We start from the raw sequence: 23,990 nt of genomic DNA, 5'->3' as shown, positions 1-23,990 counted from the left end.
GTGTGTGTGCGGGGGGAGATAGTTGTGAATTTCCTGCACTGTGCAGGGAGTTGGACTAGATGACCCTGGTGGTCTGTTCCAACTTTATAAGTCTATGATCCTATGAGTGGCTTTCGTGACTGCTAAATACAGACGTTACCAGATCTCTATGGAGCCCAGCCACATGGGGATGTGGTTTTGTGCCCTAGCAGGGCTTGAATTAGGCCTCACACTGAACACACAATTCAAAGATACCACACAGGATTGCAATACTCTCTTCTGCTGCTCCAGTTATAGCGATGCTGTCATGACTGGGGATTATTTTTTTTAACTCCTAAGAAACTGAATTTTATAGACAGTATAATTACTCTGAGAACCAGCGTGGTGTAGTGGTTAAAGTGTTGAACTAGGATCTGGGAAACCCAGGTTCAAATCCCCACTCTGCAATGGAAACTTGATGGGTACCCTTGGGCCAGTCATACACTCTCACCCTCGACCCCAGCAAGTGTGTGGATGGGTGACCTCCAAAGAATACCAGGGTCGTGATGTGAAGGCAGGCAAGGGCAAACCATCTCTGAACGTTTCTTGCCTTGAAAACCCTATGGGGTCGTCATAAATCAGCTGTGATTTGATTGCAAAAAAAAAATACTCTGCCCCCTAGAGGGCAGTAGTGCAAACATATCAGAGGAAAAATATTAGGGCTTCTGATTTTTTCATTATTGATTTTCTCTCCATGTTCAGAGTGCCAGTTACTGCTGCTTGTGCATGCAACATTTTTCATTCCAGAGGGTGCGTGCTATTAAATGATATGTATTTGCCCTGCACTGGAACAAGCTTTCAACTGCAATCCTCTTTTCCCTTTAGTCTATCCTCCTATCTAGCCATATTTCCTCCTTCAGGGTCACTTGTAATAACCTTTCCAATAAAAAGTCTCATGGATGCCATCCTCCATATCTGTATACATTCGAAAGTTGCACTGACTTGTGAGAGTACATCAGGCCGCCTTATACTGAGTCAGACCATTGGTCCATCTCGTTTACTCTGACTGGCAGTGGCTCTCCAAGGTCTCAGGGACAGAAAGGCTATTCCCAATGCCTGCTAAGTAGAGATACTAGGGATTGAACCTGGGACCTTCTACATGAAAAGCAGATGCCCTACCACTGAGCCACTCTCCCTAACCTCACTTGCTCTCCCTCTCCTGTTTAATACCAGTTTCTTATGGCTTCAGGCAGTGTGCAGCACAACATAATACTCTAATACATCAACTAACAGAACCTTGTATAAGGCTATGTGAATAGATACTATGCAGACAAGAGGGGACTGGATCCATATGGATTGGATCGCCAGGGACAGGAAATAGAATCCAACAGAGTTAGAAGGGGCCATACAGGCCATCTAGTCCAACCCCCTGCTTAATGCAGGATCAGCCTAGAGCATCACTAACAAGTGTTTGTCCAGCCTCTGCTTAAAGACTACCAGTGAGGGGGAGCTTACTACCTCCCTAGGTAGCTGCTTCCACGGTCAAACAACTTTTACTGTAAAAACTTTTTCCTAATATCCAGCCGGTACCATTCCTCCAGAAAATTTAAACCCATTATTGCGAGTCCTATCCTCTGCTGCCAACAGGAACAGCTCCCTACCCTCCTCTAAGTGACAGCCCTTCAAATCCTTAAAGAGAGCAATCATGTCCCCCCTCAATATCCTATTCTCCAGGTTAAACATTCCCAAACTCCCTCACCCTTCCCTCATAGGGCTTGGTCTCCAGGCCCCTAACCATCTTCATTGCTCTGCACTCGCTCGATTCTGACCACATCCTTTATGAAGTGAGGCCTTCAGAACTGCACACAATACTCCAGGTGTGGCCTGACCAATGCAGTGTACAGCAGAACCATGACATCTTGTGATTTGGATGTTATGCCTCTGTTGATGCACCTCAAGATCGCATTAGCTTTTTTTTGGTCTCTGCATCACACTGGCTGCTCATATTTAACTTACGGTCCACCCATATCCCAAGATCCTGTTCACACACACTGTTGCCCAGATGTGTATCCCCCATCCAGGTTGACCTTCTACTGCAGTGGTGTCCATGATGCAACCCATTCACTTTGATGGGGAAAGAGAACACTGTTCTTGGGGACAGTGTTGTGGTGAGTGCAAAAGCTGACTTCCGTTCTGACCCTGAGGGGGAAGAGATCACAGCTCAAGATCCTGCAGGCGGTAAAAAGCACCTTCTGTGCATCCCCACAGTCTTTCCAACTGACAAGCCCTTATCTAAATACATGCAACCACCTGTCAATATGGGGAACATTTTGCAAGTGCATTTATAAAACCTTATTCAACAGGAAAACACAGCAAAGCCGACTATCAAGATTCTCGCTCTCCACCATCTGTTCAGGCCACAAGTTGATGCAAAAAGCTTTAGAAACCCAGAATATTTAGAAACCAACTGAAAGCATCTCTCTGGCCTTAACTATAAATGACATAATTTTTTAAAATGACACAACGACCTCAGCTGCCAAACGTTCTGACCGCATTATCTGTGTATAAAGCCGATCCTCCACTGCTTAATAGCAGGTCTGCAGCATAAAATATAAATAAACGATTTGGCCTTTTCAGAATGCTAAAGCCAATTTTGATATGCTTATGCGGCATGAAAAATGAGAACCAACACCTTCCATTCAACTGGTACAGAAGCCACATGTCATGTCACATTAGACTGACAGAGGCTTAACTGTGCACCAAAATCATGCTAATTCCGCCCCCCCCCCCCCACACACAGGTTCTATAACTTATGGAAGAATCAGCTCTTTGGTTTCCACAGACTGCTCCTCTTTTGTAAGGTAAAGGTAAAGGTAGTCCCCTGTGCAAGCACTGGGTCATTACTGACCCATGAGGTCATGTCACATCCCGATGTTTACTAGGCAGACTTTGTTTACAGGGTGGTTTGCCAGTGCCTTCCCCAGTCATCTACACTTTACCCCCAGCAAGCTGGGTACTCATTTTACCAACCTCGGAAGGCTGGAAGGCTGAGTCAACCTTGAGCCGGCTCTCTGAAACCAACTTCCACCGGAAGTGAACTCAGGTCGTGAGCAGAGCATTTGACTGCAGTACTGCAGCTTACCACTCTGTGCCACGGGGCTCCCCTTTTGTAGCCAACAAGAAAAGCACCTCCAAGACTACATTGCATCAATTGCCAGTTCTCACAACAGAGGGATGTAAGCAGTGGGGTCCCTCGGGGATCTGTGTCGGGACCGGTGCTTTTCAACCTGTTCATCAATGGCCTAGAGTTGAGGGTGAACAGCGAAGTGGCCAAGTTTGCAGATGACACCAAATTATTTAGGGTGGTTAAAACAAAATTGGACTGTGAAGAGCTCCGAAAGGATCTCTTCAAACAGGATGGGCATTAAAATGGCAAATGAGATTCAATGTGAGCAAGTGTAAAGTGATGCATATTGGGCAAAAAATCCCGTCTATCAATTTTGGTGGACTGTACCATCAACACTGTTGATTTTTTATGCCAAAAGCTCGTATTTCATGCTCAGGGTTCTTGCAATGGCAGAAGACGGACATCATGTATAGTAAAGGGGGGGGGGGGTCTTCACAGCATGTTCACTGTTCCAAGCTGTCTTCCATAACTGCTCGCAGATATGCAGACCAAGCCATTGGTCATGCCTAGTCGCCAATTTGTTCCTGCCTCCCATGATGTCCAAATCCAGGATAGAGAAAGTTAGCAAAGAATCCCGAGATTGGACCAATGTTGGCAGCCAGCTGGAGTGCTTTGGGTTTGCTTTTACTCAGCTGAAATATTAAGGACGAAGCAGTGAGGGAGAGATTGAGTAGGTGGAAAGGAGAGAGACCGAAGGGCGTTCCCCAGCATTTAATTGGCTGATATGCTCGTCTGTCAATTCAGTTGTGAAGGTGGGTTCATAGAGCAGTTGCTGCCCAGAACCCTCCTTTTATATTACATCTGTCTTCTCTGTAGAATTGGCGTTTTAATGTACATTTCATTCTGGCTGCTGATGGATTAATAATGCATATGCTGATACAATATTTATATTTTCCAATAAGTCATACTATCCAGCCTTTCAGTCAGTCTAAATCCTCAAGACAGCTTACCAATTTTTTTAAAAAAATTAATCATATGATCCAAAAATTAAAAAGAAAGTAAAATCAGATCATACAAAAAAAGGTGCCAGAAGTAAATCACAGACGAGAAAATCAGCAAAATAGTTCTTTCCCGGTTTGGTCTGAAACCACACACACACTTTCATTTTTCCACTAAGAGGTATAATGGAGCACATGAAGAATTGAGCCCCACACTTATTTCTCATCTGTCTTAACCCCAGTGACAGCCACTTTCAAAAGTGCCAGGTGAGACTATTCAGTGCCTCTGACAAGACTTAAGGAAAATGCCTGTTTTTCCAGTCACTGAATCAGAATGCATACACAGGGAAGCAAAATATGAGACACCGCCACCTTCTTAGTTCTCTGTCTTCCCTTAACAATCCTCTTGCTTTCTCCTTTGTTTCTCTAAAAAAAAGCGCTTTCCTCATTTCCCTTGGCTCTGGGTCTACCAAGTTATGTTCACAGAACATGGATCTATTATTCATACGAGGCAAGGCCAACAATTCATTATCAGGTTATTTACACAACTTCACAGCTGATGCTTCGGGGCAATCTCTTCCCCCCTCCCCCCCCAATCCCTTCACTTTCTTGTTACAAGCCGATAAGGGGCTTCTTTTCTACCACATCCACTGTGACAGGTCTTAAATATTGATGAGAGAAGCGGTTGGAAGGCGTAAGCCTCCCGGACACGTCTCGAAAAAAGAATGCTGAAGAATTCGCTCTGCTAAGCCAGACTCCCTTGGGGACTTCAAGAGTAATCAAGTCGCACAAGGTCAGAACAGCCGGAGAGCCGAAGAGGTGGTAAGGCTGAGGTTGGGAGAAATTCCTTGAGATGTCCTCCTCAAACCAGCCACTCCAGGGTTGTGTTACTGCAATGGGGGAACTTCTCTCCCCGCGCCCATAACAAGCGACTGGTTTGAAAACGATCCCACCCCACAGAGAGAGGGAACTACTCCCTGGCTACAGAACTCTGTCAAGCTCCTGGCCTTGCTTTCTTTAAGGAACAGGAAACATCCCCCCAAAAAACACACCTTAATTATTCTGGAAAGCTTTCGAGGGGGGTAAGATGAGCACTGCTGCCTTGTTACTGCGAGTGCAGTTTTAATTGTTCTCCACTTTGATTGTATTTAAATGTTATGTTTTTTGTGCCTGCCATTTTAACAGCCCTTTAAGTCAACTGGAGGAACAAAAGTGGAAATAACAATATCTGAAGCATCTGATGAAGCTGCCTCATACTGCTTCAGATCCTGGTTAGATAGTTCTTTGATATCAAGGAGCAATCCTGTCCTTATGGAATCCTGGTTAAATGGTTACTGGAGATCCTTTGAAACTCAAGATGGAGAGGGATGAGCCTGAAGATGTTTTCATGCCAGTCATGCCCTCTCTCAGTGAGCTATGGCCCCTCCCAAGTGCTATGCAAGCTGTCAAATTAGAATGGTAAGAGTTGCTGGATGAGATATTCCAGAAGACTGAACCTGTTGTCCACTTTATATTTCTTGTTCTGGGGCAGCGACCCTTGCTGATTTAGAAATTGCAGCTGTATCTTTGGGCCTTGGGATCTGGATCAAGCAAATACAATGTGGATTCACACACTTCTTCCTCCAACAGCAAAACCTCAGAAGCATTGAGGTGACTTAAAGCTTCAACCTGTCTCATAGGCACACAATACCACTGGGTGTTGGGGGGCTCTGCCAGTGGCCTGCTGCCATCCCAATTTCTACAACAATGAAACTCCAAGCACTTTGGAGGAAATAAAGAAGGGAATGGTTTGTATGAATCCACCCCTACAAAGGTTCACATAACTTTAATTCTGCTCATAGGTTATTGTACCCCTGAAAAGCCAAGCTCCTCCAATTAAGTTAGAGCACATTGTTTCCGAGTAGACATCATTTAAAACTTTTAATTAAGACTATGACTTTAGACTAAATCTTTTTTTAAAATGTAGGGTTAGATAGTTCTTTGATACCAAGGAGCGATCCTGTCCTTATGGAATCCTGGTTAAATGGTTACTGGAGGGCCCTTTCTATGCAGGCCGCTGTGTAATAGGCATTTTAATGCATGTTTACATATGAATACACATACAGCCAAATCGAATATAAGATCCTAAGCAGTTTCTTCCCAACAGAAATGCATCCAGGGCTAAGCAGTGATGCCCTTACCAACAAATAGTCTTTATTCCCACCCCCACTTATGCCAGTTATAGGCTCTCTGGGTGGACAATACAAGTTTTATTCTTCCACTTACTTAAAAGTACATTCTTCTCTGAAGCACTAATTTTTCTTACAGTGTACAGCATTGTTTTAGTTTTCTGCTAGTACGCATTTACCCAAATTCATTTGTGTGGTCATTTGCTGACACAGGGTGATACCCTGTCCTTCTCACTGCCATTTCATGCGCCAGAGCCAACTCCAGAACACTTTGGCGCTCCGAGAGGCTACAATGCACAATCTGACATCCACCCCCACCCCACCTCCATCTGGGTCTCTTGAGCTTCAAACCCTGCGTGGCATGGCAACGGGTCCTGGACTAAGACACTCATATTGCATTCAGGTTCATTCTTTCCCCTCAAAGAAGAAGAGGAGTGGGTTTTTATATGCCGACTTTCTCTACCTTTTAAAGAGAATCAAACCGGCTTACAATCGCCTTCCCTTCCCCTCCCTACAACAGACACCTTGTGAAGTAGGTGGGGCTGAGAGAGTTTGGAGAGAACTGTGACCAGCCCATGTGTGGGAGTGGGAAAACCAACCCAGTTCACCAGATTACAGTCCGCCGCTCATGTGGAGGAGTGGGGAATCAAACACGGTTCTTCAGATCAGAGTCCACCACCCAAGGTCACCCAGCAGGCTTCATGTGTAGGAGTGGGGAATTAAACCCAGTTCTCCAGATTAACCACTACACCACTTGCTGCCACATTTTGTACCAACTAGAACTTCTGAGACTTTGTTAAAGGGAACCCCAAGCAGAGTGCATTACAATATTCTAATGTGGAGGTTATGGTAGCATGTATTAGTGTAGCTGGGGCAGTGTAAGGGGCCAGCTTAAGACCTAAATGTAACTGAAAGCAAGCCCTCCTACCAACAGCACCAACCAGTTTATCCATTAACGAGGCAGGGCCCAAGAGCACCCCCAAGCTCTTAACCTGAACTGCTCCAGAAAGCTTAACCAAATCTAAGTTTGGTAGATGAACACACCAACCAAACCTTCTGCCTTCCCAACTAGCATCACCTTTATCTTCTCTGGATTAAGCTTTGGTTTGTTTACCTTCCACCACTTGACCACAGCCTCAAGACCACAGCCTCCTGTCCCAGGACGTTCTGTCCCAAGCCTTCTGAGGCTTGGATAATGACATCTACAGCTGGGCGTCATCAGCTCCTTCAGCTACTTCTGCACTCGGAGCAGCCCTACTGCTTGCTCTTCTTCCACCTAGTCAAAAGATGCCAGACACCATCCTGCTAGGTGGTTCAATCAACATGGTTGCTAGCAGGACCATCCAAATCAAAGGTGCCTTGACTATGCCATTCCTCACATCTCAACTGCACTTCAGAACCATCTTTTTAACAAGTATGGTTTGCAGGCATATATAAATCTTGTGAAGTACATTTACTCAGCTTAGCTTGCTGGGTCAGCAGCGCACGGCAAGAGAGCTTTCACAGCAATCTCCTTAACTTTTCGAGTGCACTGGCGCACTTTGCTCATGTCCCTTCCATCGCCGAGCCACTTCTACAAAGCCACCCTTAGACTGAAACGGAACTTGGAAAGCTAGGATTTAATTATCACCAAAGGATTACATGACAAAAGTCTCCCATCCATCGTCTCAATTCAAAGCAGCGATTCTGTCTCAAGAAAGCAGATTGGATAAACAGCATCTCTTCCTTTCAGCTACATCTTGTAGTCTTAAGGCTTAGTAAGCTGGACAAAGGCCGAGTGGGGACTAGTCCAGGCAGGATGTCTACATTGTTCTACAAGGGTGCAATATGGTACCAGGACTCATTCGACCCAGCCTGCTACACTATAATGGCACACTGTTGGTACCCTTTTTGGCTGCCCTGCCTCCAACGGCTTTAGCCTCTGGAACAGCGGGCACAAAAGGAAGACTCTACCATTCAGTGGGTCAGAACTCCGCTTGAGAATACCAGGATTCCTCTTCACCATATTTTGGTTGGTGTTTTTCAAGACTATTTTTTAATTGATCATGTGTTCTTAAAAAAATTAGGTTCTATTCTGTTAATACTGTAAATTTTTATGTCTCAGGATTTGTCCTTTAGAAATCTTTATTTTACTCTCTTTTATTTTGCATGAGAATTTGTTAGGATTTTTGGCTCAAAACAATAAAAACTTCCTGATTCCATGTCTTACGGACCCCCCCCCCCCTTTGCAGGCAAGTCACTTCCATGTGTCAGCTGCGCCACTGGGCAGCCACAAGCCGAAGCACCTTTTGCCACATGGAACAGCCCCCTGTTGAGCCCCCATTTCATTGTCCAGCAGTGGTCTGGAGATCTCCACACAACGGGGGTAACACACATGGTAAAACTACTCTACACACGGAGCAGCTACCCTCCAGAGGCTATTTGCAGTATCCTGCACGCAGCAGCTAGAAGACGAGGACCAGCCCAGAGACACCATCTCTAGGGTTGCCACTGGTTTTGTGGGCGGAGGCTGAGGAGGGCAGGGTCTGGGGAGAGGAGGGACTTCAATGCCATAGAGTCCAATTGCCAAAGCGGCCATTTTCTCCAAACTAACTGATCTCTATCGGCTGGAGATCAGTTATAATAGCAGGAGATCTCCTGCTAGTACCTGGAGGTTGGCAACCCTAACCATCTCATGGAAGCTGTTTTTATCCATCCTGGCACCTTTGCTTAGAGGGAGTTGAAACAATGAGGAAACTAGTTGGGGTAACAACTCAAAACAATGCACCTGTCCCAGATCTGCAGCATCCAGTGATGCGTGTGTGTGTACAAAGTGCCGCCAAGTCACAGCTGACCTATGGTGACCCCAGCAGGGGCTTCCAAGGCAAGTGATTAAGCAGAGGTGGTTTGCCTTTGCCTTCCTCTGCAGAGTCTTTCTTGGTGGTCTCCCTTCCAAGTGATGACCCTACTTAGTTTGCGAGATCTGCAAGATCGGGCTATACCATGCCGCCTTCCCTCCTGCCAATAAGGCATGGATGGCTAAAATTAAACGAGAATTTACCAACCTATCTACTCAATGAAGCAGCTAAAGTTGAAAACAGCAAACCACCGAGTAGGAAAGGCCTGAGTTTGAAGACAAAAAAGGAAAATGGGAGGAGGGTTCTTTTGTATTTATTCTGAAACAGTATAGTCTATTTGGAAACCTTCTATGGGTCAAGAAGGAGCGACAGCACTTTAATGAAAATACCCTCTTTCACCAAAACCATATTAAGTCATAGCTTCATTCTGGCTTGAGCCTTTGTATGGGTTTGAGTCAGACCACACTCTAGTGAAGCCTGGATTTGTTGAATGAATTTAATTGGCTGCAAGTTGAATGGATTTAATTGGGAGAGGAATTAGAAGGGGTCAACTTTAATCTCCAAGAGGAGAGTTTAAGGTACACTTTAACTGTTAAGCCTATTTTGGGTTTTGATATGTTAATGCAATAGGCAGTAAAAAAAAAAGAAAAATCCAGCTGCCCTTCTTGGGAACAATGAATGGTGGGTTTTCTTCATTAACCAAAAAACGCTTAAAAAAACAACCTACTGAGAATTTTGAACACATGAAGTTGCCTTATACTGAATCAGACCCTTGGTCCATCAAAGTCAGTACTGTCTACTCAGACCAGCAGCGGCTCTCCAGGGTCTCAGGCAGAGGTCTTTTACATCACCTACTTGCCTAGTCCCTTTAACTGGAAATGCCGGGGACTGAACCTGGGACCTTCTGCATGCCATGCAGATGCTCTACCACAGGTAAAATGTCTTTATATCAAATGTACCGATTGGTCAATAAGAGGCAGACCAATGAACACATTAGCGGATGGGCTCCAACTGTCATCCTAACAAGCCTTCTTGAAAGGATATGAAACATACTGCTCAGCTTCCAGACCAGGAAGTATATGGTTGTTTCTCTTTCCTGTAGGTTACCCACAGAGAGGACATCAGGCCTCAAGGATGGCACTGTGGCTTATTTTCATGCGCCATACGTTCAAATAGAAATCATGTGATTGGCAGTGGCTTCCATTACTGTCTGCAGACATTCGTGAGAGCAGTGAATCTCTGTTTCCCTTCCTCCTTTCACCGCCACCCAATGATTTGCTATCGTTCGACAACCACGTTTGCTGTTTTAATGCACCTTTCATTATAGAGATAATGGGGTATGGATTGCTGTATGCTAATGATATGCTATTTCCCTACTGAGGCGGTAACTAATGCAGTAAATCATACCAATGAAGAGGAAGAAATGTTTCTAGTAAGACAAGGGTGTAAAGCTAGGAAATGGAAGTTAGCACTGAGTAAAAGAAAATATTAGCTTTTATTCTTAAAGACAACAGCCCCTTTAATCAAACGAGTGAATTTCTTGCACAGAAGAATGCAGAATTTACAACAGGATGGATTAACTAAATTAAGTGGGATTTCCCACATACTTGATTTCTTCATGTGCTTTGGGATGAGGTTTCCTACTTATTTTTAGAGTTGAGCCAGATGCTTAGGAGCTAACATTTTCAGTACAGCAAAGGAAAAGTTGAAGGCAGCAGGAAAAGAGGAAGACCCAACAAGAGATGGATTGACTCTATAAAGGAAGCCACAGCCCTCAATTTGCAAGATCTGAGCAAGGCTGTCAAAGATAGGACGTTTTGGAGGACATTGATTCATAGGGTCACCATGAGTCGGAAGCAACTTGATGGCACTTAACCCACATACAAAGGAACTTGGGAGGCCCAAAACGTTTCCAGAAAAAGTCTTGAAAGCTTTTCTTTGATGTGCTGGTTTGCTTCTGTCCAAAGCCTTAATAGGGCGCTTCTTGTTTGAAAACAACCCTAACTAAAAACAGTGCCATCACCACATAGCCAATCAGATTGGTGACTAAGCCAAGATACATCTCTGCTCAGGACTGCACTAAAAGTCAATGACGGTAAACATAACATTCGGAGCCAAGTGTACAAACAGCTGACACTCTGGGGTGTTGCCACCTGAATGCTAGGTACATAAGAACATAAGAGGAGCCATGCTGGATCAGACCAAGGCCCATCAAGTCCAGCAGTTTGTTCACACAGTGGCCAACCAGGTGCCTCTAGGAAGCCCACAAGCAAGACGACTGCAGCAGCATTGTCCTGCCTACGTTCCACAGCACCTAACAGAATAGGCAAGCTCTTCTGATACTGGAGAGAATAGGTACACATCATGACTCATACACAGGTACCAGGTGGATGAGTGCCATGTGATGCACCAGTCCTTTCAACCCCCCTCCCCTCCAATGCATTTCATAAGGATAAATGTTAATGAGGTGGACGCTACAGTTTGGGCTCAGCTTTACTTATTTTCAGAGATGGACAAATGTGAATGCCCATTTCTTTGGGCTTCTGTATGCGTGCAATGTGAACAGCTCCCCCGTTTTTGTGCTGGTATTGATTGTTTCAGTCCTGTATTTGTACCCCCTTCCTTTTAAAAGACAGTTTATCTGGTTTTCATACGTATAATGCATGCCATTTATATACAGGACACAAGTATAATTTAGTCTTCTTCCAGGTGCTGGACTGCAACCATAGGAGATAAGAGCGGCAGTTCAACTTGGAATACAGAAGTCTTTCCAGTGGGAAAGGATCATCCCTCTTGTAGGTTGCTGCCTTTCTGTTCACCTTACATCTCTCTGCAAATGTTCAAGTCCACCTCCTGCTAGCCCCAGCCTATAAAGGGAATCTGCAGGTACCCCTAAGGCTACCCCACCTTGAAGATCAGAACTTTCAGACAACTTTGGTCAAATGGTCTTGTCATTTATCTGGCTTGTGAAGACACAAGGGCTAGACACTTTCATTTCCATGATCCAATTCAGCCGCGCCCCCCAAAAAAAATCAGCTTCCAGAAGATACTTGTGGATGCTAAAAATGCTAGCTGAAAGAACAAGAAATACTACGGGATGCTAAAGTCAGGAACTTTACATTGGTGAGTTTTTTTAGTTTCTCTTCTGCAGATAAATGTGAACTGTTTAACACAGTCTAGCACAAGGCAGCAGTGTGCATGGTTCATGCATAATGACAAACCATAGTGTGTGCTATATGAATAAGTGTCGGAGAAACTCCAGGCTCGCTCGCCTCCCATTTCTCCCCCATGTGAGCAGTAAGATATCTTGTTACAGGCAAATCATAGTTTGCCCTTTTCTGGTACACCAGGACTCCAAACAATGGCAAGCTACAGCATGGGGGGAAAGGAAAAACAACACCTGGTTATCTTGCCACATGCTGAGGGGGGAGAAGACAGCTTGCTCAATCAAAATGAGGGTATCGGGAAGCAGCTCGGCTAGCACTTTCCAACCCGTCAACTAATTTGCTATCTGGAAGGACCTCTCCCAGTTGTTCAAAGGATGCAGATGTTCAAACGATGTGCCTGCAGACTGAAGTGGTACATTCCAGGAACAGTTTTATCATGCTCTTTGCTACTGGGGTGATCCAGGCTTATGCTGCATTCCTCTAAGGTTGCTTCCAGATGCTCTGTTAATAACAGTAGCAAAAAAACAGAAGGTGGAATGTGAAGTACTGCAAAGAATGACTCTCTTTGCACGGTGCTACTTTTTCATCACAGTTGCTGGGCCTTCTGTGCCGAACCTGCCAGTCTACCTGGGACTGACAGAGACCCCTTGCAGTGTGCTGGTATCAGATATGCTGGTTCAGCGTACCTGACATACACAGAAATCTGGAGCAGAAAAGAATGTGACCAGTGCCAGGAGCAGCCACAGGCCTGAACCAGCAAGCTGTCCTGTGGCTGAGTGCCCTCAGCTCCATAGAACAGAATCATAGAATCGTAGAGTTGGAAGGGACCACAAGGGTCATCTAGTCCAACCCCCTGCACAATGCAGGAAATTCGCAACTACCTCCCCCCCACACCCCCAGTGACCCCTACTCCATGCTCAGAAGATGGCCAAGATGTTATCCCTCTCATGAACTGCCTAAGGTCATAGAATCAGCATTGCTGACAGATGGCCATCTAGCCTCTGCTTAAAAACCTCCAGGGAAGGAACACTTACCACATCTCGAGGAAGCCTGTTCCACCGAGGAACCGCTCTAACTGTTAGAAAGTTCTTCCTACTTTCATCTTCCCGTTGTTCTGCAGCTATGCATTTGCCATGGCAGAGCCAGGCAGACAGCAGATCGGGCCACACAATGTACGTCACTTTTCCTAACCTTAAGGATAGTATCTCAGCATTAACCACACTTTTTCAGTTTTACCTCAATGGTCCTAGAATCATAGAGTTGGAAGGGGCCATACAGACCATCTCATCCAACCCCCCGCTCTATGCAGGATCAGCTCAAAGCATTCCTGACAAGTGTTTGTCTAGCCGCTGCTTGAAGATTGCCAGTGAGGTGGAGCTCATCACCTCCCTAGCAGCCAATTCCACTGTTGAACTACTCTTACTGTAAATTTCCCCCCTAATATCTAGTCAGTACCTTTCCGTCCGTAATTTAAACCCATTATTGTGAGTCCTATCCTCTGCTGCCAACAGGAACCGCTGCCTGCCCTCCTCTAAGTGACAACCCTTCAAATACTTAAAAAGAGCAATCCTGTCCCCCCTCAATGTCCTCTTCCCTCAGCCTTTCCTTGTAGGGCTTTATCTCCAGCCCCTGATCATCCTCAGTGCTCTCCTCTGCACCAGCTCCATTCTGTCCACATCCTTTTTGAAGTGAGGCCTCCAGAACTGCACACAGTACTCCAAGTGTGGCCTGACTAATGCATTGTACAGCAGGACTATGACATCTTACAATTTGGATGTTATGCCTTTATTGATACAATTTAACCCATTTTCTGTCAATGTTTTCTTCTCTGCACCTTCCCCTTTTCAGTTCTGGTGTGTCCCCCTCCCCCAGCCCACCCCTCTTCATTCTTCAGTTTGAATAGTGCAGGTATTCTTGAGATGTTAATTATTTACGTAAAACACTTCCCCACCCAACCAGGGCTCTCTAGGCAGCAAACAGTTAAACACATTTAAAAACAGCACAAAGGACTGAACATGAATGGCAAATAATTCTAGTCCTCCATTCCCTCTGCCAACAGCACAGTAAAAACCACAAAATAAGTCTAAGGCAATAACAGCAGAAGAGATAGGAGGCATGGGGATTTAGCACTTTAAACATCCTGCGAGATGGTTGATACTCCCGTTCAGATCTGGACAGGGGGTTCATACTTTCACAGGATCCCTTGTGGGGAATGTGTTTGCTGAATCCGCACGCCCAAGTCCAAACAAAAAGCCCCAGGAGGCTCTTCAAATGATCAACAGCCACTCTCCTGATTAAAGACACAGGACTCCTTCAGACTCTACTTCTGCTCAACAAACAGCACAGACTTATGCTTTGAGATATCCAGTGTGCCAACTGCACGTCTTAGGTATGGCCAGTCCCTTTCAAACCTGCTCCCTCATTTCTCTGCTCACCAACAGAAACTGTGTACACAGAGTAGGAATAAAAGAGGGTCTCTCTCAGCAGTGGTCCAAAAGATAACAGAAACACATTGGTCAGCGAGATTTAACCTGAGCCTAATCTTCCTGAGATGGTAGGTAGTTAGGATTGTGGGGTCTTATGTTACAGTAGCAGCTAGTACATATTGTGCAGGAGCAATTTCTTTGAAATCTGGCCGTGTTTGCACTCTTGATTTAGAAAAGGCTATAAAGCATTCCTTTTCCAGACAGGCTAGTAATGATATTTCCCAACGATGTGATCCTGCAGGAAAGTGATTTATTTTTTAACCCAAAATGAGACGATGCCTATCTTTTTTAAAGGAATATTGCAATAATTTATTCGCCCCTTCGTGCCTTTTAATCTCTTTTAATGGATGTACTTTTATTGGTTATATGCCCCACCTTGGGTGTTCAACAATGATGGGAGAGAATTTTCAAACATGCAAAGGGGAAAAAAAATTAAACTGTCAATCCAAAGAGCTCGTAAAATATTTCTCCTAAAGATTACAAGGAATGAATCTGAGAGAAGGCACGGCACGTCTGACCATCCAAACGTGAAACTGGCATAGTGCTTAAAAACACAAGTCTTCAGAGCAATAATCCAGCAAACTTCTTTATGTGTATAAGAGCTGCACATACCAAGCAGTGGCGGCAGCTTTCCAGGTGGCTTGCTGGTGACAACTGCCAGCCACTATGGGGCAACTGGGGTGAGAGGGAAAAGCCAGTAATTGTGGGGAGGTGACTGAGTATGCAGGGGGCATCTTGCTTAGCATCATGCAAATGTCTTGTTGCTGACAAGCCCCTGGAGCACGTTGAAAGATACGACCCTTTGTCTCCATGGTAACCCCAACAGTTAGCAACAGTGCCCCCGAAGGCCCCACAGAGATTTCCCCTCCCCCCTTGATCAGCCCACTGTGGCGGTAGGTAGTCAAGTCAGCATGCTGCTTCAACCAGCCACTGAAGTTCCAACTTCCTCCACTCACAATTGCAGAGCTACCTGTCCTATCTGCGTGAGAGTTTAATACAAGTGGTTTTCACAAACTCATTGGATGGCCAAAGTTTTATTAGGTTGTCTATTTGTACAGGGGAGGGAAGGGGGCATGGAGAGCCCAATCTCGTCAGATGTCAGAAGCAAACAGGGTCTGTACTTGGATGGGAAAGTACCAAGGAAGACTCTGCAGAGGAGGGCAATCACAAACTGCCTCTGCTTCTCACTTGCCTTAATAATAAAACCACAAAATAAAATAACAATAATTAAAAAATAATTAAATAAGAGTTTGTCATAGCAGAAACCTCAGCAAAGTGACAATTGTTTCCTCCGCACAAACTGGGACTCTAAACCCAAGTTTAATCCTGGATTGGAACTGTAGTTTGCAGGGAGGAAACAAATTTCCATTTGCCCAGGCATCTGCATTAGGACATCACAGCAAATGAGAATCCTAATCAGAAAGCTTTCAGTTGCACTCTACATGCAAAAAAGAGAGAGGCAGGGGAAACAGGAAAGACCCCTTGCTGGGGTCACCATAAGTTGGTTGCAACTTGACAGCACTTATGTACGTATTTGTACATGGCTGGCCATTGTGGGGAAAATGGATGCTGGAGTAAGTGATTCCAGAATGGTTTCTTCTTATGTTCTTAGGCTGCTTCGAGAGCTTTGTCTAGAAATCAGGATGCATAAATAAAAATAACATCCATTCATATTCCCTGAATTCAGAAAGCAGCACACGATCCCAAGTATGGAAGCTGCTGTTCAAGGCAGTAGGAGGAAGACGGGAGGATTCACCAGGTGCACATTGTTTGCTGCACTGCGGCTTGGTCTGTGAGCAGCATCATGGTCAATATAAAGTATGATCTGAAGAGCCCCCATAGATATGCCAGCCACTTCAGGCCGATCCATATTTTGCCTCCCGTTTTTACCCTGGGAGGAGACGACAAAGAACAAACAGCCTCGGAAAAGCATAATTCACATTTTGCTCATGTGGCACAGAAGCGGCCGCTTGACATCCTTTCATGTCTAAATGACTCGCCTAAGGCTGAGCTGACCATTGCCTAGAAACCAAGACAGCAAGAAAGGCAACTTTGACCAAAGATAATGGGCGAAATGACTGGTTCCATGTAAGAGGGCTGTCCATTTGTTTGCAGCCTTTGTCCTGTGAACTCTTGGCACAGAGAGCTAATTGTCTTTTTTCAAAAGAAATGGGATGACTTCAATGTGAGTGCCTATGAGAGCATTGCACAAAGGTAACCACAAACGGGTCATTTTGTCAGCACGATTCTTCAGCAAGAGCACAAAGGGGCTCTTTGGGTTCAGCTAAGGAGGTCTGAATTACAAGCCAGGGAAACTGTCAGAATTCTCTGCACAGGGTGAAGATGGCTTGTGAACTTCGCAGAGAATCTGGCAATGTAGCTGGATACGAAATGGGATGAGCAGACCTACGGCCAATGATAATAGCAGCAACATTTACATGGCATTTTCAGAGGACTGCTAATACATTAGCTTGCTCACACAGCCCCAAAACTCCACACCCAGCCTTTTAAGATAATCTAGGAGGGCCTTATTCAATGCTTGCATTCAGATATCACAACAAACCCTCTTTTTGTCTAAAATGGGCACAAGTGCAGCTTGTTGGCATTCTCCCATTCATCATGCTCTTCTTTTCTCACCTCATCCCTAGAGCACTATCGAAAGCTTCCTGGCTTTAGAAGTCTTCAGTCAACTTCCAATTTGTCATGATGTCTGAACGCAGGTGTGACAGACAGACAGCTGAATACTTATGTGTTGTCCCAGTAATGGACCCCTTGATTGACAGGGGGTTCAGATAGAATTGTACGGTTTGGAGTTGGGAAAGGCAGTTGGAGAGTGACAGTTGGAGAGTGACAGTTAGAAACTGACAGTTAGAAGTTGACAGTTAGAGGTGGTAGCCAGTGAGAGGAACAGAGTTGTGTAGGATCAAAAAGTATCCTGTGTGAGGGAAGTGAATTGAGTGACCCTTCCTAAGGGAAATAGCTCCAAAATAGAGAAGGTGATCCCTAACCAGTTTTAAGGAAGAAAACCGGTAAACTGTGTTTTGTTTCTGTCTCCACCAACATTAAAAATATTGTTTCAAAGAAACTGATGTCAGTTTAACTAAGTGACTGCCAAGTGTTTTCTGTCTCAATATCTGAAAAGTATCTAACACTGTCTGTAAAATCCATCAGCTATACACTGAATACAAGTTATCTATTGTTTATAAAAATCCTAAATTTCCTCATTCCTTTTTTGTTTTACTTGTCAAGTTTATTGCTGAAACTTCCTTGATAATCTAACTCCCCCCCCCAAAAAATAAAAATACACAGTTTTGTGTTATAATTCAATAAGGCTCTCATGTGCCACATTCTGACTTATATAAATAAAGGTTTTTGGGCAGACTCCTCATCTTCCTAAGTGTGGGACTGAAAAACAATGAGAGAGACATTTCATCGCTGGAGAGAACGTGGTGAGGAAAAATAATAAAATAAGAGTCTGCCATAGCAGGAACCTCAGCAAAGTGACTTTTTTTTTTCCTCTCCACAAACTGGGACTCTAAACCCAAGTTTAATCCTGGATTGGAACTGTAGTTTGCAGGGAGGAAGCAAATTTCCATTTGCTCAGGCATCTGCATTAGGACATCGTAACAAGTGAGAGTCCTAATCAGAAAACTTTCAGTTGTGCTCTACATGCAAAGAAGAGAGAGGCAGGAGAAACAGGAAAGTGTGTGTCAACAACAAGCTGTGTTTGTATCCGTTATGTACAAACAGAGGACTGTTGTGACATCTGAATATATATAACCAGAATGCCACTTTTACAAAATGAATGAACACCTGCAAGCAAGGAGCTGTGAATCTGAATTTATAGCAACCTCCTAAAGGACTGATGTACTTATGGTAGCCCCACTTTGCTTTTAGAGCGAAACATAAGATCTACCTGTTTTGTAGGGCCTTTGGACAACATAGGCTGTCCTTACCATGAAACTATTCCAGAACTCAGCAACAGATTCTGTGTTTTTTATATTTTAAAATTTATGTAGATTCTAACAGAGTGATACTCATTCAGCGGTTCTTCGACATGCCACCTGTGGCTCTTCTGAGCAGCATTCCTAAATGGGGCACCCACCCTATGCTTCAGGAAAGTGGGCAAGACCCTTGCCTGGTGGGGACTGTGGCTGGCCTTGAAAGAACTGCCACAGAAAAACAGCAAGCCTTTGTGAGGTGCAGGCCTCAGGCTAGAGGTGGAAGCAAATGTGGCTCTTTTGGTTGATGGTAATTGTCCATGTGGCTCTTTGCAACCTGTAGAGTGAGCATCACAGTTCCAACTCTATCCTGATAGAGCACATGCAGCATGTTCCAGGGTCAACCCCCCCAGTTGCTCCTGTTAAAGGGATCTCAGGCCAAACAGCAGAGAAAACCCACTACCTGAAGCTTTGGACAAGTGACATCAGTTGGAACATTAGGCCAGTGGTCCAGTGATTGATCCCCAAATAAGGCAGCCTCCTCATATGTCCATACTCTATGCCTGCTCTCCTTCAGAAGCTGGGTTAAAACCTTTTTGTTTGGGTCTGCCTTCAGTTTGGAAAGCAATTAAAATTAGGTTTTTTTAGAAATCTACACAGTGCTATTTAAGTTCATTAACATCCAGTTTTCTCTATGCAGCGTAATTAAGACAACAGCATGCATTTTTCATTCTGACACGCTCAATTTTCATTCTGCAATTTTCCTTTGGTTTGTTGATTGATCTGTTAGCCACCAGGAAGGTTATATATGGCAGGAGATGTGGCATATTATTTAAAAAATCCTTTTGATCTTTTATTTTTTTATTCCACTTCTCAGTCAAAACTGATCCCCAAATTTAAATTAGACAAAACAGCCTATAAAAAGGCATTGGAATATATCCTACTGCTCTGCTCAGTAAAGTTTGAAGCCCTCCTCCAACCTAAAGAACTTTTCTTCAACTTTAATGGCTCTTGCAAAGAACTGGCAGAACAACCGTATTTATTTATTCAATGCATTTTATTCCACCCATTCTCCAAGGAGTTCACGGTGGCGTATAGTGTTCTGCCAGCCTTAATTTTATCCTCAAAACACTCCTGTGATGTATGAGAGGCTAAAAGTGACCGAGTGAGTGGCTCGACCTTACCCAGCTTCATGGCAAGGTGCATATTTGAACCTGGGTCTGCTAGATACAAGTCCAGCACTCTAACCACAACACCACATCGGCTCGCTACACCACACTACCACTGAAATGCAACACAAAATGTTCTGTAGGGAGGGGAGTCTCGGTTGAAGAAGAAGAGTTGGTTTTTATATGCCCATTTTCTCTACCTTTTAAGGAGAATCAAACCGGCTTACAATCTCCTTCCCTTCCTCTCCCCACAACAGACACCTTGTGAGGTAGGTGTGGCTGAAAGAGTTCGGAGAGAACTGTGACTGGCCCAAGGTCACCCAGCAGGCTTCATGGGGAGGAGTGGGGAAACCAACCTGGTTCACCAGATTAGAGTCCGCTGCTCATGTGGAGGAATGGGGGATCAAACCCGGTTCTCCAGATTAGAGTCCACCACTCCTAAACACTACACCACACTGGCTCAAGACAGGATGAAGGGGTGCCTAGCAGCTTCGTGCCTGCATGGCTCGCATGCAGATGGTCCCAAACCCTGGCAACTCAGGCTACAAAGGCTCTTGGAGAGCAGGCTTATGGGAGAGACCTTTCTCTGCTTAGGAGTTGCTGCAGGTCAGAGTAGACAACGCTGAGCTTGATGCACCAATGCTCTGCTGAGTGTAAGCAGCTTCTTATGTTCAAATGTGGCTACAGAACACATCCATACAGAACACCTACAAGTATCCAGCAGCTATGTATACATGTCTGAGTATCTCCACCAACTTCGCTGCAGTTGCTAAAGTTCCAAATATTAGGCCACTGTTTGAAAGCGCCCCCGTTACCTCTTCCAGCCTCCGCCTCTGTTCTTTCTGCTCCTCAATTCTCTTCTGTCGTTCTGCCAACAGCTGCCGTTTGTGTTCCTCATTCTCACGCTGCTGCTGCTCCAGCTGTTGCCGACGGAGGGCCTCTGAACGTTCCTTGTTTGCTAGCTGAAGCCTCAGGAAATCCCGTCTTAACGTTGACTCTCCGGGCAGGTTTAAGATGGAGCTTCACAGGGGAAAGACAAATTCATGTCATTCATAGGGGTGCATCTGCACAGAAGTGCATTTTAACACATTTAGGCTATGGAACCACATGGAGCCCTGATGTGCCCCTGGCAGTCAGCATCATACTAAAGAATCAACCCAGCATGACAGTCTTCCCTCTATAAAAACAGGGGGAGAAGTATCTCACACATTTCTCATCACTCCCACTGTGCTCAGCTACTAAACCAATATAATCCAAAGTTATCATCCAGGCACTGTGTTTGTGCCACTTTATTCCCAAGAAAAATGTGTGTTTTGAAACACAAAACAATTGGGGATTGGCACTGTGTACTGGAAGGAGAAAAAGGAACAGATACACATCTAGGGCAATTGTAATGTTGAGGGCACCTAGACAACAGGAGGCTCTGTGCAAAACGCATGTGTGTGTGTGTGTGTGTGTGTGCGTGTGTGTGTGTTAAGTGCCATCAAGTTGCTTCTGACTCATGGTGACCCTATGAATCAGTGTCCTCCAAAACGTCCTATCGTTAACAGCCTTGCTCAGGGCTTGCAAACTTGAGGGCCGTGGCTTCCTTTATAGAGTCAATCCATCTCATATTGGGTCCTCCTCTTTTCCTGCTGCCTTCAACTTTTCCTAGCATGATTGTCTTTTCCAGTGACTCCAGTCTTCTCATAATATGAACGAAGTACAATAGCCTCAATTTAGTCATTTTAGCTTCTAGGGACATTCAGGCTTGATCTGATCTAGATCCCACTTATTTGTTTTTTTGGTGGTCCATGGTATCCGTAACACTCTCTTCTAACACCACATTTCAAAGGAATCTACTTTTCCCTCATCAGCTTCCTTCATTGTCCATCCTTCACACCCATAAATAGTAACAGGGAATACGATGGCATAAATTAACTTGACTTGCTTGCCATAGAGAACTTCTTATTTGTAAAATAAAATATCCCTGTTCCTTCGCATGACAGGCTCTTGCGCCTAATTTTTTCACACTTCACTGAAAGAACAACTCCGTTTTTTGGTACAGCAAGACAGGCAGGTAGATTTGATTGGATCTGGGTCAGTAGGAGACACAACTCAGAAGAAGGAATCAGACGGAAGCGGCCATTCAATTTCAGAAAGGATTGCCCACTCCATCCCAATTTTGGAGGGCAAAATATCCTCCTTCCTCGCTTCACCCTGCTTCAAGCTTATGATACACATCCTCATTATATTCTTAGATTCTATTTGTCTTAAGCAGTGCTACTGAAAGCAATCCTGACAGGAACAAAGGCTGAAATGGATGACTGTTTATTACCTGGGCTCTCCAGAGTCGTTTTCTTCCTCTTCCTCCTCACTTCCACTGTACTCGTATTCAGTTTCATCTATGAATATAATTGAATGTCAGTGCCCTTTATGAAACCCATTCATTTTTCTGCTGGATGAAGCCCCAAGGCTTTGGATTCAGAACAGGAACACCCCCCGCCCCGTTTTACCATGCGTGGGGAACAAAATCAATATTGTTTCAAGACTTGCTCAGCCTCACCTCACTACTCATCCCAAAACATCTGAATTTCAACAAAGATTAGAAATCTCACTAAGGACACTCAATTGAAAACATGCTGTGCTCTGTTAAACGCTATATTAAGTGAATGCAGAAGACAAAGAATACATCAGATTCACATTCTTGAGTTAAGGGTGTTTTTAATTATGTGATTTTGTAACGCACATAGACCTTAAAAATCACATAAAGTGAATAGGTAAATCTATGATTTTGGGAATGAAGGCTCAATTGGCCACAATCGTAATCATCAGGAGTAATCACCAGACCCCTAATTCTTTCCAGGGCAATATCTTTATGAGTACTGACTTTACATACCATGAATTAATAGCATATAAGCAACAGGACTGATTCAGCATGATTTGAAACTGGGATTTTAGTTCTATTTCGGCTTTTTTTAGCTAAACAAGGTATTTGGGGCTGGATCCACACTACCTCTTCCCTTAATGGAAGGAACTTCCATCGACACCACAGTTTCATTTTAATTTTGAAACTGGTACATCTTTGACCGCTTTCTGTTAATTGCAAGGATGTGCTACTTCTCCTAGATTCATCTGTGGCATTTGTTGAAAAGCAGATGCACTCCCGCTTGAAATTTCTGAACCTCTGTTGAATCGGTCGAAGAACTGGCCCAGCTGAACACAATCGAGAACACCAACAGCACACTGCAGTTCCTTTCCCCTAAAAATGCTTAGACATGCCCTCTTTCCCCTGTTTTTTTTTGTCCCATGTTTTTAGAAAACACCCCAAAAAAGTGTTTTCAGCAGGACTGAACAATTACTGTTAGGTTTCATCTGCATGGACCAAGGCCCTTTTGCACTTGGAATAGCATACTACCTTTCTCTCCGCGTTTCTTCTTAGTCCTGTCAATATGGTCCTTGAGCTGGATGCGAACCTGCCTTTCATTAGGCTGGTCTCGAATGAATGGATGCTTCATCAGCTGTTCAGTGGTTGGTCTTTGACCATGATTCTTCACTAGGCAGCTCTCAATAAAGGACTGGAACTTTTTGGACCTACACAGATTAGATAACCAGGCAAAAAAAAAGACATGTAAAAAGAGGTATATATAATTTTACAAGTGTAGTTCTCCTGGTGACCAGAAAAGCAAATCAGGTAAGGCTCAAAAATGTTTTAGAGACCCATGTAAAGACTCACGGCTCAAGCTTGAACACATGAAGCTGAATCAGATCCTTGATCCATCAAAGTCAGTATTATCTACTCAGACCGGCAGCGACTCTCCAGGGTCTCAGGCAGAGGTCTTTCACATCACCTACTTGACTAGTCCCTTTAACTGGAGATGCCGGGGATTGAACCTGGGACCTTCTGCATGCCAAGCAGATGCTCTACCACTGAGCCATAGCCCCTCTCGTTCCTTTGGGCATGGCACAAACTCATAACATGGGTCTTCTTGTCCCCACAATGTCAATCCATACGTACAAATTCATGAGTCATGAAATAAAATGTTTTTTCATTCCATCAACAGATTGTAGTACTGGTCTTCCAACCAAGACCAAGCCCCTCAGACACCCAAGGTCCTTAAAAAACCCTGTTGTGTGAGTACTGTAGAACAAAAAGCTTT

At 44.5% G+C, this 23,990-nt stretch overlaps 1 protein-coding gene across 5 annotated transcripts in view; it reads right to left on the bottom strand.

Moving 5' to 3' along the window:
* The window catches only part of TNIK (TRAF2 and NCK interacting kinase), a 326,006-nt gene that overhangs the window by 86,731 nt on the left and 215,285 nt on the right, over positions 1–23,990 (bottom strand). For all 5 annotated transcript variants that reach the window (XM_056850315.1, XM_056850320.1, XM_056850318.1 and 2 more), the window contains exons 10-12: positions 23,249–23,424; positions 22,169–22,235; positions 20,667–20,871 (exon numbers count right to left, since the gene is read on the bottom strand). In XM_056850315.1, the coding sequence (XP_056706293.1) occupies positions 20,667–20,871; positions 22,169–22,235; positions 23,249–23,424 (448 nt within the window). The remainder of the gene's footprint in view (positions 1–20,666; positions 20,872–22,168; positions 22,236–23,248; positions 23,425–23,990) is intronic.

This window comes from Euleptes europaea, chromosome 5, assembly GCF_029931775.1.
Source record: "Euleptes europaea isolate rEulEur1 chromosome 5, rEulEur1.hap1, whole genome shotgun sequence".
NCBI lineage: Eukaryota > Metazoa > Chordata > Lepidosauria > Squamata > Sphaerodactylidae > Euleptes > Euleptes europaea.
Note: the sequence above shows the minus strand (reverse complement) of the source record. Positions and strands in the feature narration are given on the sequence as shown.